The 15,478-nt window shown below is 39.5% G+C and overlaps 1 protein-coding gene across 4 annotated transcripts in view; it reads left to right on the top strand.

Annotated features, from left to right (window-relative positions):
- The window catches only part of ARHGEF10 (Rho guanine nucleotide exchange factor 10), a 102,537-nt gene that overhangs the window by 21,054 nt on the left and 66,005 nt on the right, over positions 1-15,478 (top strand). For 3 of the 4 annotated variants that reach the window (XM_017739249.1, XM_008637678.2, XM_017739248.1), the window contains 8 exons: positions 1,009-1,179; positions 3,072-3,362; positions 4,271-4,334; positions 5,532-5,611; positions 6,716-6,772; positions 9,325-9,488; positions 12,314-12,430; positions 13,614-13,728. In XM_017739249.1, the coding sequence (XP_017594738.1) occupies positions 1,009-1,179; positions 3,072-3,362; positions 4,271-4,334; positions 5,532-5,611; positions 6,716-6,772; positions 9,325-9,488; positions 12,314-12,430; positions 13,614-13,728 (1,059 nt within the window). The remainder of the gene's footprint in view (positions 1-1,008; positions 1,180-3,071; positions 3,363-4,270; positions 4,335-5,531; positions 5,612-6,715; positions 6,773-9,324; positions 9,489-12,313; positions 12,431-13,613; positions 13,729-15,478) is intronic. The other variant, XM_017739250.1, reaches the window with a different exon arrangement.

Here is a 15,478-nt window from a genome sequence, read left to right as displayed (position 1 = left end):
TCTAAGCAGTCTAGAGCTTCGGGGTGTTGTGGGTTTTATCATAAAAATAAAAAATGTGTCCTGGATGGTAGGATAGCTGATAATATCATCATGGTGCTGCATATCCAGTTGTCATTGCAAGACTTTATTTTTCATTTTGTGTTACCTGAGGAGGGGGAGGGGGGGACCTTATCACATTCAGGTAAATTTTTATAACATACTTGTGTGTTTACATCTTTATCTATTTTAGAATATAGTTTTGTGCAATATGTACATGAGGGGGTTTAAGCCTTCATGGGTTTTCCCCACTAGCATGGAGGGAAACTGCCGTGTATTTTTCCTGCTCCCTCTCCCCCACCTCACGTACAGTGCCAAATCTGTGCTACAGCATCTTCGCAAGCAAAGACAAAAAAACCCCAAACCCACCCTTCCTATCCATATTAGGGTGTTGTTATTTCAGCCATTACTGCCTCAAAGGTACCCCACCCTACCTTCATCAGAATTCACTTGTGTGTGGTAATAGGGCTGATGGCATGTTGCATGAGGTCTTTGGTTTAAAACTGTCTCAGATTGGAGTAGGAAAACCAATCTGCTGGTCTCTAATGGAGTGTGTGAACTAAGTTATTGTCACTGATATTTGGACACTGTTAGGAAAGAATAGAAAGGAAAAATGACTTGAAGTTATAAATTTGCAAAGTCCCTGTGCAAATAAATTCATCTGTGAAGTTTTCTCATTTAAAAGTTGGCTTTTTACGTGTTTTCCTAAAAACTTTTGGCTCATTATGACAAAAGCAAGGGTATTTGCATTATCCTTTGTTAATTTCTTTCCAAGTAATGTCCTTGTTTACACTAAAGGATTTATTGAAAACTGCATGAGGTTATCAACACATCAATGAACTTTTGTTCTGTGCCAGTCACCTCAGAATGTAAGGGTTCATTGTATAAGCTTCATTTGTAATGTGGAGCATTTGCTGGTCCCATGAAATCATTATTAAGAGCAAACAACCAAAGGTATGTCTTTTTACCCAGTTCTAGAGCATGGACCGAAAGCCACAGGTCTGAATGATGAAGAGGAGGACGAGGGAGAACAGTTTGACTTTGATAGTGGAGATGAGATACCAGAAGCAGACAGGCAAGCCCTTGTGCCACCTATTCCCGCTCCTGGAAATAACATAGAGCACCAAGAGGCTGGTGCTGCAGGTAAGTCAGCCTGTTGGTCTGCACCTCCACTGGGCTAAATAGTCAAGACTCATCAAAGGATGCCTTTTCTTGTCCATGCAATAAAAGTACTTTAACAAGAGTTTTCCATGACTGAATGATTGGTGTTTGTAAATACACACATGCTGGGTTTATTTTGGGGCAGTTTGGTTGCAATGGAAGGCAGATGCATAGCTGTTATCATTATTACCTATAGTAATAAGGCAATATGAAAGCATAAAAATACCACTCAAGAAAACGTAAAAGGGAAAAAAAAGAAAGAAAGAGAGAGATAGGGTAAGAGTAGGGAGATACATAATTGCCACCCATAGATCTGCGATGAGACTTAATTGAAGTGATGATTGAAGGTCTCGATCTGTCTGGAGGTGGGGGGAAAAAGCCCACAAAATACAAAGTCCGGTGGGTTAATACATTCTCAGGTTCAGGTGGGAGTGCCCAAGCATGTCCTCTGTGGGGGGGAAGTATTACACTGTCTTTTGATCATGTGCAGTTCTCTGGTGGAAGGCCTCAGGAATGAGTCTGGGGCACTTCAGGAGTCATTGATAGTTTATGACCTCTTCTAAGGCAGCTGCCTCTCGTGTCAGTCAGCCTGTGTGTGAATGGGACCTTCCCTGGGAGGAGGGCATGTGTGTAAGGGAGCGCAATTTGGTGTGATAAAAGGCACAATCCTGTCTCCACAAGGTCTGCCTCTTACCAGCCTCAGAGCCCAGTTTGTAGCCTCTGGTGGTGGTAAGTTCACCCCCTCCGTCTTATGCAGAGGTTTGTCATTACACACCCAAAAACTCACCGCCTTCCCTTTGCAGGCTTGCACACCTGGCCTTAGCAAAGCACCCAGGAACCTCCAAAAATGGTCAATTTGTTTTGAGTCATAGTTCAGTCTCTCACATATGGAAATACCATGCGGGTGTTTTGAATATTCCTGCCAGTACAGTCAGGGTAGATCTGACAGGGCAAGTGACCATTGTGTGTAATTCCTGTGATTTTAAATGCCCATTCAAGTGTGACATCCGAACCAATGGATTGGACATAGTCTGAGTGTCTTGCTACAGGGAAACTTTATACCCTTGCTGGTCTTAAGGCACATTGATGGCTTGAGATAAGCTGCTCCACAGCTAAACTTGCTAGTTACTGAGCTTGAGATGTGCATAAAACTAAGTGGAGTTTGAATGTATGAATTTTGTTCATGAACAGAAGTGTTGCTAAATATTGAAATATTTTTTTATGACATATGCAGATGTTCCCAGTGGTGAGGTGTAGTCTGGAAATTGCTATATTCTGCTCAAGTTGCTAACAGCTGATTTTCCTTACTTAGATCCAATTTCCTTTGGTAAGCAGACTCACTGTGCTTATGGCAATTAAGGATAGATAACTCTTCAGGTACTGTGCAGTTTGACAGCCTGGAACTTAAACACCATCTTTCCCTGAGCATCTGTTGCTCACTCACCCTTTTGTGGAGTTGTGCTTACAGCTCAAAATCATTTGATCACTTGGGATGCAGTTCTGCAGTTCACTTCAGAGGGGCCTGTGGTTCTGCTGTACCTCAGCTTGTCTCAAAAAATACTGGGAACTTTGCATGAAAGGAAACAATACATTTTCAAAGAGGAAAACTTGTCAAGTTATTTTCTTCCCCCTTTTCTTAACAGAACATTTTCAGGACTGCTCTTTGAGGAATGTCCCTCCAGTGAGCCCAGACAAAAACACAAGAAATATTTTAGGGGTAGGCATAAGGAGAAGAATTTTGAGTCATAGGTTATAAGCAACTTGTATAGTAAAGAGCCGGTCAGTGTTTAGCATACTTGCAAAGAGCTATTAGAGCAGCTTGAACAGGTATGAAAAGTAAAACTGTATATTTTTGTTTAATTTTTCAACTAAAGGAGCTGATAATTTAGAAAACAGTGAGAAGCCGCAAACATCAGAACCTGCTGCAGAAGCCACTCCGGCCAAAGTAAATCCCTACTCAGTCATAAATATTTCCCCAATCCAAGACAAGGATCCATCCTCATCACCAGAACCAAGTCCTCAAGATGAATGTGCAAGTCCAAACTTGTCTGGTGGATATTCTGTTCCTGTCCCTTGTGGATATGCTGTGCCATCCAACTTGCCTTTGATACTGCCAGCATACTCCAGTCCTGTCATCATACGCAGTGTTTCTGTAGATGAAGAAGGTACTGTATTTACACACCTTACTTTATTTGAAGGGGAATCCTTGTTTAACCTCAGGTACCTTTCCTGTATAGCGCTCACCCTGGATGAGTGTGGGAATGGTTAATGCTAATTCCTTTTTTAACATAATGAAATAATTTCCAGATCCAGAGTTCAGTGTTCAAGCCAAATGGTTTTTTCTCATATCTTTTATTGGTTTTTCTAGGTCCTGGCAAAGTTCCTCTTTTGCCTTTTCTGTATGCATTTCTGTTTGTTTATTTTCCAATTCTTGTGGATTTAGAGTTGCTGTGGGATTTTTCCCTTGATGATTTGATGAATTCTTTGTCTTTTAGTGCAATTTTAAGGCAGAAAAGGAAGCTAGAAAGGGAAATAACTATGGATTATTACAGAAATGGGAGATCCATTTTGTACTCAGAGTTTACAAAGCTGACAGCTTAATGTTTTTTGGAAAGAAAGCTCCCCATATCCTGCCTTTTCCTTTTTGTATTTTGAGTATACTTTTCTGTATCTAGGCACAAATTCTTCTGTAATTCCAGCCTTTATTTCAGCCTTTGCTTTTTACCACTATTAGGAATACTGTCAAGAAAAAGTAAATATTTGTGTGGTCCTTATTACCTGTAGAGGAATATATGTTTGAGAGATAGAATTAAATGCATCAGACATTGTAATTTCCTCTTAACAGCTCTTCTGACAAATGGCTGTGTCTTTGAATTACTTAATTTTCAAAAATGCATGGTGTGAAGTAACTTCTAAATTTTTTTAGACACGTGTAAGAATAAAATTATTGCAAAGAGGGAGATTATTCTTTAGCACTGAACTAGTAAAATCAGTTTCTTATGCTAAAATGTGCCATTTGAACCAAACTAATATGATATTCCAAGCATTTTCTTTTTTGTTTTCTACTTGGCAGGTACACAGTCAGCAACCGAAGAATGTCATTATAATTCTGTAAACTTGGAGGACCCTCAAAATAGGTGATTTCCAGTTCAGCATATTTTAATGATTTGTAAAACCTTAATTCCTAAGAAAGCTTGCATTTAATAAGTATTTTATTCTCCTTGTGTAATGCTTCCATGTTTGTTGGTTTATTTTTTTTCATTTTCTTAGCCCTGTATTTCTGGTTGTGTACTAAAATCAGCACTAGTTGGGGTTCTTGTGTGTGTAACTGTGCATGACATTTTTGAAGACACTGGGTTGAATTTTTATAGAATGATGGCAGTGTCAGCTGCAACAGATTGCTGGAGATCTTGTCTAGCCTGCTGCTTTCAGCATGACCACTGCCAATACTCCATCAGATCAACCATGGCCTTGCTGGCTGAGCCTTGAAACCCTCCAAGGATGGAGATGCTGCAGCTTCCGCAGGCAGTCTTCCCTGCTGTACTGCCTTCCGTCCCCCCTTCCCCTCCCTACACCCCCCAAAATTCCTACCCAAATCTTCCAGTGGCCAGTCTGTTGACCATTCCCCCTTTGTCTGGCATTAAAAAAAAAAAAGGGTGCCACACCCCCGCAAACAAACCCAAACCAACAAATAACCCTGATTCCATCACCTCTGTAGTTCTCTTGTGGATAGTTGTAGCTGCTCTCGGATCACCCCATAATATCCTTTTCACCAGACTAAATAATCTCCATGTCTTTTATCTCCTTCCTTGTGAACCATGTGCTTTAGTCCCTAACTTCAGTTTCTCTGCATCTCCCTAGAGATTGCTTCAATTTCTCCACAGCTCTCTATCAGGGGAGTGTTGGGAAGCCAAAACTGGACATGCTGCTACAGGTTCAGCCTCACTGGCACCAAGTGGAGGAGGGTAACAGCTTTGCCTGATGGCTCCTGATGCAGCCCAGAATGTCTTTAGTCCTATTTACCATGAAAAAGAAACTCTCAGTTCACTGTTTTCTGAGAAAATTTCCTGTGTTCTGGTAGATGAACTCAAAAGCAAAGTGTTTTTTAAGATTGTAAAGAAAGTGTTTTCAATTTTCTGACTAAAATCTTCAAACTATGAAATAGAATAGGTTATTCATCACCCAAGTATGCACTGAAGCAACATTTTTGAGTAATCAGCAGCCTTGGAGTGGAGACTAGAAGAAAAGAAATATATTTATTGTCTAGTCTTCATGGATGTTTAAAAACATTGTGGTGTAACTTTTACTTTTATTTTATGGCCTTTTTTTTCAAGTGAAGATAACCAGACCAAGAGAGAGGACGATGCCCTGGCCAAATGGGTTGCAGATCCTGCAAATACAGCATGGATGGAAAGTAAGTATCAGTGGGCCCTGAAGTACAACTGTAGGAGGCGGTCAGTTTTAGGTTGTGATCAGCAGTATGTGTGTATCTATGTGCACAAGCAGATTTTATAGGAATGTCCATGTTCACTTTTACTGTATGTTTTCAGATAGGTTCCAGAACCAAGCTGTACCAGTTAGAACATTCAACAGTGTCATAAAATTGTATTTCAGAATAAAGGTAACATTCACTTTTCCAGCTTTTGGAATCTGTGGAATCATTTGTAACTGTTTTTTGGAAGTCATTTGGCTCCATCAGTGCATGTGCAGTGGAAATAAGCTCCAGTTCAGAGTCTGATCTGCAACTGTATTTGAAATTGCTCTTCTTGTGCAGTAGTTGTTAAATAAGTACTTGGAGGAGATGGAAAGGAAGGAGTTGCCACTTTGTCTTGGTGTGTGCTGTTGATTCTTGGCTGGCAGCTGCATTTTAAACCAGAACAGAGACTGTGTGGTTTGAGGACAGGTTATGTCCTCCACTGGGCTGGAGGTTCATCTTACATATTTTGTGAAGTGACTGAAGAATTTGCATCATCATTCTGCCTCTTAATATGTACTATGATGAACATTACATTATTTAGTTTTGGTTCTTTTTAAAAAGTCAATTGCAGCTTTCCTACAGGCATTTAGTAAGGCAATGAGCAGCCTTCGACAGGCACAGAACATTCCATACTTCTGTGAAAAGGAGGAAGAAATGCTGGCTGTTGAAGTGGATTTTTGTTCTCAGGCTAGCAAAGGTCATCATAAGCAATGCAGATAAAACTCTGGAATTTCACAAATACCATATACTGCTTTGTGCATTATTGCATTAATGGAAAGATTAGATGTGCAAGCAAAATGCTAGTGGAGGGTGAGTCATATCTCCATTGTATTCATTTATGCCAATATAACCAAAATTCTTTAAAATAAAATACAGTATTTCAGTTGGAGAGGACCTACAGCATTTCAACTGCCTGATCGTTTCAGGGCTGACCAAAAGCTAAAGGCATGTTAAGGGCTTTGTCCAAATGTCTCTCAAGCACTTGGTCCCATTCAAATTCTAGGAAGTTTCTAATTTGGTTTTTTTCTGTCTTGGTTTTAGACCCGGATGAGGTAATTTACGATGATGTGCCAAGAGAAGATTCAGACTCTGAACCAGGTTTGAGGTCTTTGTAATGTTGAAAGCAATGTAAAATGGAATTATTTGAATGTATATTGAACAGATATGTTCATTAAGTACCTAAAATATATGTAAATGGAATTGTATCAATAATTGGTAGGTCTTAGAAAGTTCAGAATTAAACTAACACTTAAAAGACTTTATCTCAGCAGGTCTCCTACACTTCTCAGAAGTTGAATTCTGCTTTGTTTTATAGATACTGTTCCAAATGCTTGTGTATTCTGCATATTAGAGAATTATAGTGTTGGGTGTTGTAGCTGTAGTGCCCTGAACAAGGCAAGGTAGTTAGGAAAAGGGTGATTTAAATAGTTAGATGATGTATGATAATGTATCATTGTCATGGTTGTAGAGAGAAGCTCCTTCCTTGAAAGTCCCCTTCAATTTGTAAGTGCTTGGTAGATGGAAGAGATGGTCCAGGGTGGCTGTTTGCCATCTTGATTGTGACTCCACAGAAGTGTTTTATTTCAGCTTTGAAGTAGTCCACTCCTCATGGTTGAGACCATGTTTGGAGGGGGCAGAATAGATCTCAAAGTATTTTCTGGAGTCAAGATTTTACCTTTGCTGGGAATGATGGAGTTAGGGCTCAAGAAGCTTATTTCATCGAGTTCTTGCTCAGATTTGTTTTGCAGTTTTTGGGTATAGTGAAGTCTGCTTAAAGATCAGTTGCTACTGACTGATTTTGTGTTTTGAGTGGATTGGCTTACTGGGAATGCAGCATCTTACTTGTCATGGTTCTCAGAGGGTGTAGGTTTTTGATACTGAAATTGTTAATGAATCAAGAAAACACTTAAGCTTTCTTTTGTGGAAGCCACATTAATCTTTAAAGCTGTAACAGTTTCATTTCTTGTCCTTAGTAGTGTTCAGGCAAGGTGTTTTACAAATTATTACTGATTTTTTCAGTTATTATTGGAAAGTACCGTCTTACATTCATGACTTGAATGCTTATATTACTGGAAGTTCCCTCAGTGGACTGTGCTACTTTGAGCAGGGACATCTTTGTGCTGTTGCTGATCAGTCAGGAAACATGTACACCAAGCCCAGGTGGCTGAACTGGGTGGGATATGGGATATGGAGCAGAGCTCTGCTGAGCATATTGGTCAGAATCTTTAGCTTAACCCATAAGACATTGATTAAAATTTTGACTTTCATTTTGTCCCCAAAGACATTGAAAAATTATGAGGAGATAGGTAGTAAGGGAAGTTTCATCTTCGTACATTCATGATCTTGGTGTTTATTATTTGTATATTTTTGTTAGGGAGACACAACTATTCCAAAAAAAGGGTTTTTTTCACGCAGTCATGGCATAAATCCTGCCCCAATACTGACAGCACAGGAGTTAGACTTGCATGAATCTTGATTTATTTTGACTTACTATGATGGTTCTTTTAAATTATTCATTGTGCTAGATTACCACTAAGATGTCTTCTTCAATAACAATATTTTAAGGACAGTCTTGAGATGCATAGGGATTTAAAATTTTTTAAAAATATCTGAATCTTCCAGATTAGTATAGAATCTGCTGTGTTAATTATAAAAAATTTAATTAATGTTAATATTAAAATCCAGGGTTTAGATGGATTTGTAACACGTCAGCTTTTCTTTTGAGTACATATTTTTTCTCTGTTTAAATGAAACTTCAATCTTAAAAGCACAGCTTCTGTTTCCTGAATTTAATAGGAGACAGTTGTAAATGCTGCATCCTAACCTCTGACAATAGTGATTCCTGGCAGAAATGTCCACACTTTTCTACTTGTAATGACAAATGATGCTGCAGGTAGAGTGCATTCCTGTTTCCTGATAAGCAATTGGCTCTAAATTTTCCATTTTGTTTTGAGTCAGTTTTATGTTCTTGACATCTGTGCCAATGGAAAGACCTGTGTCTTTAACAGGAGGTACTTTGGCTAGCCTTTGCAATATAGACTTGAAAAGGTTAGATCTTGAAAAGTTCAACACTTGAACAACCTCAAGTTTTTAGAGCAAATTATGACCAAGGTAACTGCCAAATGTGGGAGACTTCCAGTGACTGGTGGTGATGAGTCATAAAATACCATTGTGTAACACCTTTCTTGCTACTTTGGTCTGATCTGTTCTGCTTGAAGTAGTGACATTTTCGGTTGATTCTTGCAATGTTTTAGCATTTGTCATTTGCGCTGATGTCCCTAGGGACAAATGGCAAGCTTACAAATGGAGGGATGATGCTTCTCAGTGCAGATGTGTTCATAGCTACAGTTCAAACTTCCTCTGAAGTTCTAAAACTTGTTGTAGGATTTGGACAACACGACAGTGTCATTTGAGTAGTGCATGTTTTTAAAAGGATCGTGGTGTGTACCCATAGCACTGTCCTTTTTTATTGCTCTATTTCAGCAAAGACAACCCACTTTGGCTATTTGAATATTGTATTTAATTCAGAATTTTTAATGTGCGTACAAAAGTCTGTACAATTCTTTATAGCATATCCTGAGCAAGTTTTTGGTGTTCAAACAAACACAAATTTCAGTGTAGCTTTATTTATTTTGGTTTAATTCTTGCAGAGGAAATGATTTATGATGATGTTGAAAATGGTGATGATGGTGGAAACAGCTCACTGGAATATGGGTGGAGCTCAAGTGAGTTTGAAAGCTATGAAGAGCAGAGTGATTCTGAGTGTAAAAATGGAATTCCCAGCTCCTTTTTGCGAGGCAACCACAAGAGACATGTATGTATCCTGCAGTGCTGCTCAGTCATTGAGGTTATCCTGGTTTCCAACACTTGCCTTTCTCACCCATATTTCTTTTTTTCCTCAATTCAGTTTCAAATGCCAACAGCATCTTTTTAAAGGAGATGTGAATCAGTGTGGAAGCGACAGTACACAACTAAATGTAACAGGGAAAAGAAGAGGTGAAAATATTAAATGGAAGCTTATTACAAAAAAGAAAAAACTCAAATTGGATAAAAATGAAATTAAAAATGAGATTATTTTTGCTTGTGGGCAGTTCCTCACCTTCTCTGCTTTTGCAGTTGCTGAATTAGTATAAGTGGTAAATAAGTGTGGAAAATAATGTGAAGAATAAATGAGGGCAAGCCTGACAAGAATTGAAGGTTTGGGATCTTTAGGTGCTCGAAAGTCACAAAACTCTTCACCAGTGTTCCGTAGCTTTTTGTCTTAGATCTGCATCATTTTGGTCGTTTGAAAGTGACTGAGCTTAAAAAACTTCTGAAAGTAAACAATTTTTGTAATCAAAGAGAATTCTACCTGTTAGGAGAGAAGAGAGGTGGCGTGATTAAAGTGATCCATCTGTGACACTTCTCAGGTCTGGTACCTTTGGCTCCATCTCTTCTGCAGGAGGCTGGAAGACACAGGTGACACAGGTGCCTGTCCTCACTGCATCTCTCCCATTGCACAGGGAGAGAAGTCCTGGGCCCTTGCATTCTTGTTGCCTTGGCTCCTCTCCTTCTGCCACCGTGTACCCTCTTTGTGAGAGGCTCCCCAGTGTGTGCTGACTAGGGACAGGCCCCCAAGAGCCACTTGGCAGCTGTGTGTTGTGAACTGCCTCAGCACCCCATGGCTGGAATGTGCAGGGGTTGCAGACAGGGTGTTATTTCATAGGACCCTTATTTTCATTTTCCAGGTTTCTTATCTTGATGAGAATAAAAGCCTTGCTGTCTGTGTTTCCCTGCATTATGTGTTATCTGCTCTCCCCCCACCTCCGTCCTTGTTGCCTGTCCTTTGGAAATCAGGGAGTAAGCAATTAACTGCAAGACTTGAGCCCACCCAAATCTGTACTTTTTCCTCTGTTTTTTCTTGGTTTTGTTCTGACTAGAACAATCTTAAGCTGTTGCAGCTGTTTGTTTGGGTTTTTTTTTTTATCTGTCATGGAAAACTGTTGGCAGTGGTTGAATGTGATTGTACCAGGATCAGGCACAGAGTGTCTGAGCAAGAGACTGAGGAGTGATGACAGGAGAGGTGTGTGCCCTTGGGTACTGCCCTGCAGATGGTTTTTTCAGGCCTTTGACAAAAGGTTTTGGGGATTGCCTTGTGAGGATGGTAATGAGGAGGTGAGGAACACTTAAGCTGGTGGATGGAAAAGTCAGAGAGACTCCTGCACCTGGATGGGTTGCTGGGAGATGGAGAAATCGGGAAATTAGGGAAGGGTTTTGGCAGAGAATGAGGAAAGACAAACTTTAGGATTGCTGCAAAAACCCCACAACAAACAACCAAGAAAACAACAAAAAAAAACCAACACAAAAAACCAACCCCAGCCCTCCCTGCGCTGGCACTTTGACATGGACAGGCACTACTCTACTTTATATACGTTTTCTGTGTATCCATTCCTTGCACTAACTCTCACTTCTCCTCAGGTCTTGTGATGGATATTACAGTATATGCCCAGCACATTGCCCTGTAGCCTTTCAGAGCCTGTGAAGGACTTGCCCTACTTTTAATTTTAGTGTTAGTTGAAAAGTATGGCAAGGTTGGAGGTGGGATTTTTAATTTTAAGTGCTAGTATGACTTCCCTCAAAGTCACTTTTTCATTATGATTCTTATTATTCTGTTATTCTATTTATTTACTAATTTATTTTAAGAAGAGAAGATTTTTGTGCTGTTAAATATTTCTAGTCTGTGAACCAGATGCTATTCTTCATTATACTGCTGTAATGCCAGAATCATCATGTTAGAGGTAATTGCATCCTGACCCAGCCTAGTGGAGCTACATGCTGGGCCTGTCCCTTTGTTTTCAACTCAGTAGGCCTTCTCTTTCCTGAGGCTTTGATCTCTTGCCGAGTAACTCTGTTGATATCAAGCTGAGGGGTTTTCCACTGGACTTCTATTACAGGGCACACCAAATATTTTCCTTTTTTATTCTTTCCTGGTAGCATTTTAACCTCTTTTATCTATCTTTGTCAAAACGTTTAACAAATGGTAATTAGTATTCCAGAGCATTCCTTTCTCTGTGATAGTTTCCTTGCCTTGCAAATGAATATATTCATGTACGAGATGGTTACACCCAAGTTCATACAATGAGGCTATGATGCATGTGGAAATTAAAAGACCATGAATCCTGTTAGTGTCTTCTTACCTGACTCACTGCCCTGTCAATTTCCTTGTTCTCAGTTGCCAGCAATATCTGCAGGTTCTTCAGTCTCTGAGTTTTCTTCTGATTCACTGTTTTGAAGGATAGTCTGAAATACAGACTAGGGTTTGTGCTCCAGTGAATAATGCTTATGGTTAAAGCTGATGTATTTTTTCCATGTGGATTTTAAGAGATAGGCACAGTATAATTAAGATATATATAACAATGTAGTTACCTTAGTCTAAGTGGCTTTGCCCCTGTCTTCACAGAAAAGCACCTGGGCGAGTTCAGCAGTGCCCAGGAGCGATGGTCCCTTCCTCAGACTGGAGCTTCTCTCAGTGATAGTCTTCCCTCAGTTGTCTTTGTATCAGTAGATAGATGGGGTAATGTGCATGATTTATGTGAGTGCTTTAGCATGAAGTTTTCATTACAGCTTTTTGAAAAGATTGTGTCTTTTTATACACTGTAGCTTTCTCATGACCTAACGCGTTTAAAGGAGCATTATGAAAAAAAGATGAAAGATTTGATGTCAAACACTGTGGGAGCAGTAGAGTTTCAGCAACTAAAGCAAAAACATGAGCTGAAGGTAGTGTAGTTGATTTTTGTAACTAGCTACATTTAAATAATTGCTTTTCCAACACAGACAATGTTGTCTTTTAATAACAGCTTGAAAAAGTAGACAATCATTTGTATGAAATGAATTCCAAATGTGCTGAATTTTTATTATGAAGTCTTAAATACTATCATATTGCTATAGTCTTAAAAATACTTGGTCAAGGTCCTTTTCTCATGCTTACTTTTAATGTTAACAGTCTCAGAAAACGAGATAGGGCATTGTCTTTCCCTGCTGACTGGTGCCCTTATCCCAGAGCATGAACCAGGTGTGCAACCCTTGTGCCTCTCTGAGACCTTGGCTCCATGGGGCTGGTCTGGCCCTGGCCCTGGCCCTCCAGCCACACAGGATCAAATTGGGAATCTCCCTGCTCTCCATTCCAAATGGAGCCTGTATGAAAAGACTGGATTTTTGCTAAAAGCTTCAGTCTCAAACCCAGAAATTCCCTGATTGCAGCAAGACAGCTTTGTTTGTGTTCTAACAGTAGTGGGGATTTTTTGTTGTGGTGACATTTTGGGAAAGAAGAGGTACAAAGCAGGGTTTTTAATAAGCATTTTCCAGCAAAACAGCACTTCTTTGTTTTTTGTTTTTTGTTTTTTGGTTTTTTTGTTCCATGTAATTTCATTTGGCTGTAGTAGCATACTGTAGGATTATGGAATTCTTAATTAAAGCAATGCATTTCTTCAATGAATGAAGTTATTAGTTGTAACTTTTTCCTTCATAATAATGTTTCTTTAAGAATACAGTTAATATATAACTGAGTCTAGGGGATTATCTTTAGATCAGAAATACTTTGGATGAGTTATTGGGACACTGAAAGATGGGTAAGACCTCTGGCCATTAATGACCTGTGAGTAGTAGGTATTTGTTGCATAAGATAACATTTGAGACTATTTAAAATTTACAAGTTTGATGCAGAAGGGTTCTTAAGCATTTCTGCTCTTTTACACTTGTATACAGTATTGCCATGAATTAAATCCTTGTCTCCAGCTTTTATTTTATTTTGAAATACAGGAGCTCGGCTCTGAGTTTTCATGGTTCTTTCTACTTACTATATATCCATTGACTTTGGACTATATTGATAGCTTAAAGTTTGCTGGCTGAAACGTTTTCCTGTTATTCACTGAACATGTAGACTGTATTTTTTATCTTACAGATGCAAAAGCTTATGAGAGCTGCTAGAGAAGGTACCAAAGATGGACTTGAAAAGACAAAAGCAGCTGTGAAGAAGGGTCGTTCCTTCATTCGGACAAAATCTTTCATTTCTCAAGGTATATGCTATTTACAGTGTTTCTCTTTGTTACATTCTCTAGTAATTTCTGAGAAAGAAGATGGATGGTGTAGCAAATTTTTGTACTGGGAGCTGAGAGCTAGATGCAAGAAATCAGATCTATATCAAAAATGTCTGGTATAATAGTTCAGATGACAGTATGGTCATTGCATCTTCAGCAGTTTTTTATGTTTGGGGCAAGAAAAAAAACCTGAGGACCACAGAGAAGAGTCAACTTAAAACCAACAAAAAATCCCACCAAACAGTGCAACCTAGGTATTGGTAGATTGGAGTATGCAAATGATAAGTTACTGTCATGGTGTAACTGCAGCCAGCAGCCAAGCCCCACACAGCCACTCGCTCACTCCCCCACCACCAGCACTGGGGAGAGAATTACAAGGGTAAGAGTGAGAACTTGTGGGTTGAGATAAAGACAGTTTAATAGTGAATGTAAATGCCACAACAATCAAAGAAAGACAAGGAACTAGTTCACTGCTTCCCAAGGGCAGGCAGGTGCTTATCCATCTTCAGGAGAGCAAGGCCCCATCACACACAGCAGTTACTTGGGACACAAATGCCATCACTCTGAACGTCCCTTCCCCTTACTCCTTCCTCCCACTTTATATACTGAGCATGATGTCATATGGTCTGGAATATCCCCTTGGTCAATTTGGGTCACCTGTCCTGGCTGTGTCTCCTCCCAACCTCCCATGCACCTCCAGCCCCCTCATCAGTGTGACAGTACAAAAAGCAGAAAATGCCTTGGCTCTGTGTAAGCCCTGCTCAGCAATAACAAAAACATCTCTATATTGTCAACCCTGTGTTCAGCATGAATCTAAAACATAACTCCATACTAGCCTCTGTGAAGAAAATTAACTCTACCCCAGCCAAAATCAGCACAGTTACTAAGTCTGTCCAGGTCTCTCCATCAAATAACTCTCGAATGTCAGGAGAATGTGCTGTTAAGACATGGTTTTCAGTGAAGGAGTAGTTGACTATTTAAAAAAGTTCATAATTGGCAAGGAATAATGCTTTCTGTGCTTAAGAGTGGAAGTAGGGGAAAAGACTGTTCTGCTTAATCAGTTTGATGATTTTTTATGAAAGCTGATTTTGGATAGGGAAAATAGAAAGTGATGTAAAATCAGAAAGCCACAGAAGTATTTGTGTTCTTTCTGTAGTTGAGAGCAAGTGACAGTTCTTTGTCTGAGCCTTGGCAGCAGCTGTCCACAGGCAATTTTTTCAAGAGACAGGTGGTAGTAAATTAAACTAGTTTTTCAGGATAAGTCTGAGAGATAGTATGTATTTCTGCTCAAGTTTCTGCCCAACTAATTAAATGGTAGTGACTTCAGAACCTATAAAGCTACAATTTTAGGAAGATAAAACCACAAGGGTGGGACAAGATATTTTTATTGAGAGAGGTAACATAAAGTTGCATCTTACCTGTTATGGGCCAGGACACATCTAACATCCCTGTCATGACCTCTGACTGTTTCTCAATTTACTTAATTTAAAGATTGAATATAGAAAGCTACTTACACAAAATGAAGTGATCAAAAAATGTATCCTCAACTTCTTGCAGTTGCACAGATGAAAATGATCTGCAGGGCAGTGTTACAGTGGGCCTGGCATTCCTTCTTGCATTTCTAGCGGTTAGGTTGCAGACACCATCTGTCTGTGGATGGTTGAATCCCATAACCTCTTTCCAAATCAGCGGGGAGCTAGTGACAAATTTGATAACTAAACTCATGAGT

The sequence above is a fragment of the Corvus brachyrhynchos genome, unplaced genomic scaffold (assembly GCF_000691975.1).
Source record: "Corvus brachyrhynchos isolate BGI_N302 unplaced genomic scaffold, ASM69197v1 scaffold136, whole genome shotgun sequence".
Lineage (NCBI taxonomy): Eukaryota > Metazoa > Chordata > Aves > Passeriformes > Corvidae > Corvus > Corvus brachyrhynchos.
This window is presented reverse-complemented; position numbering and strand designations above follow the sequence as displayed.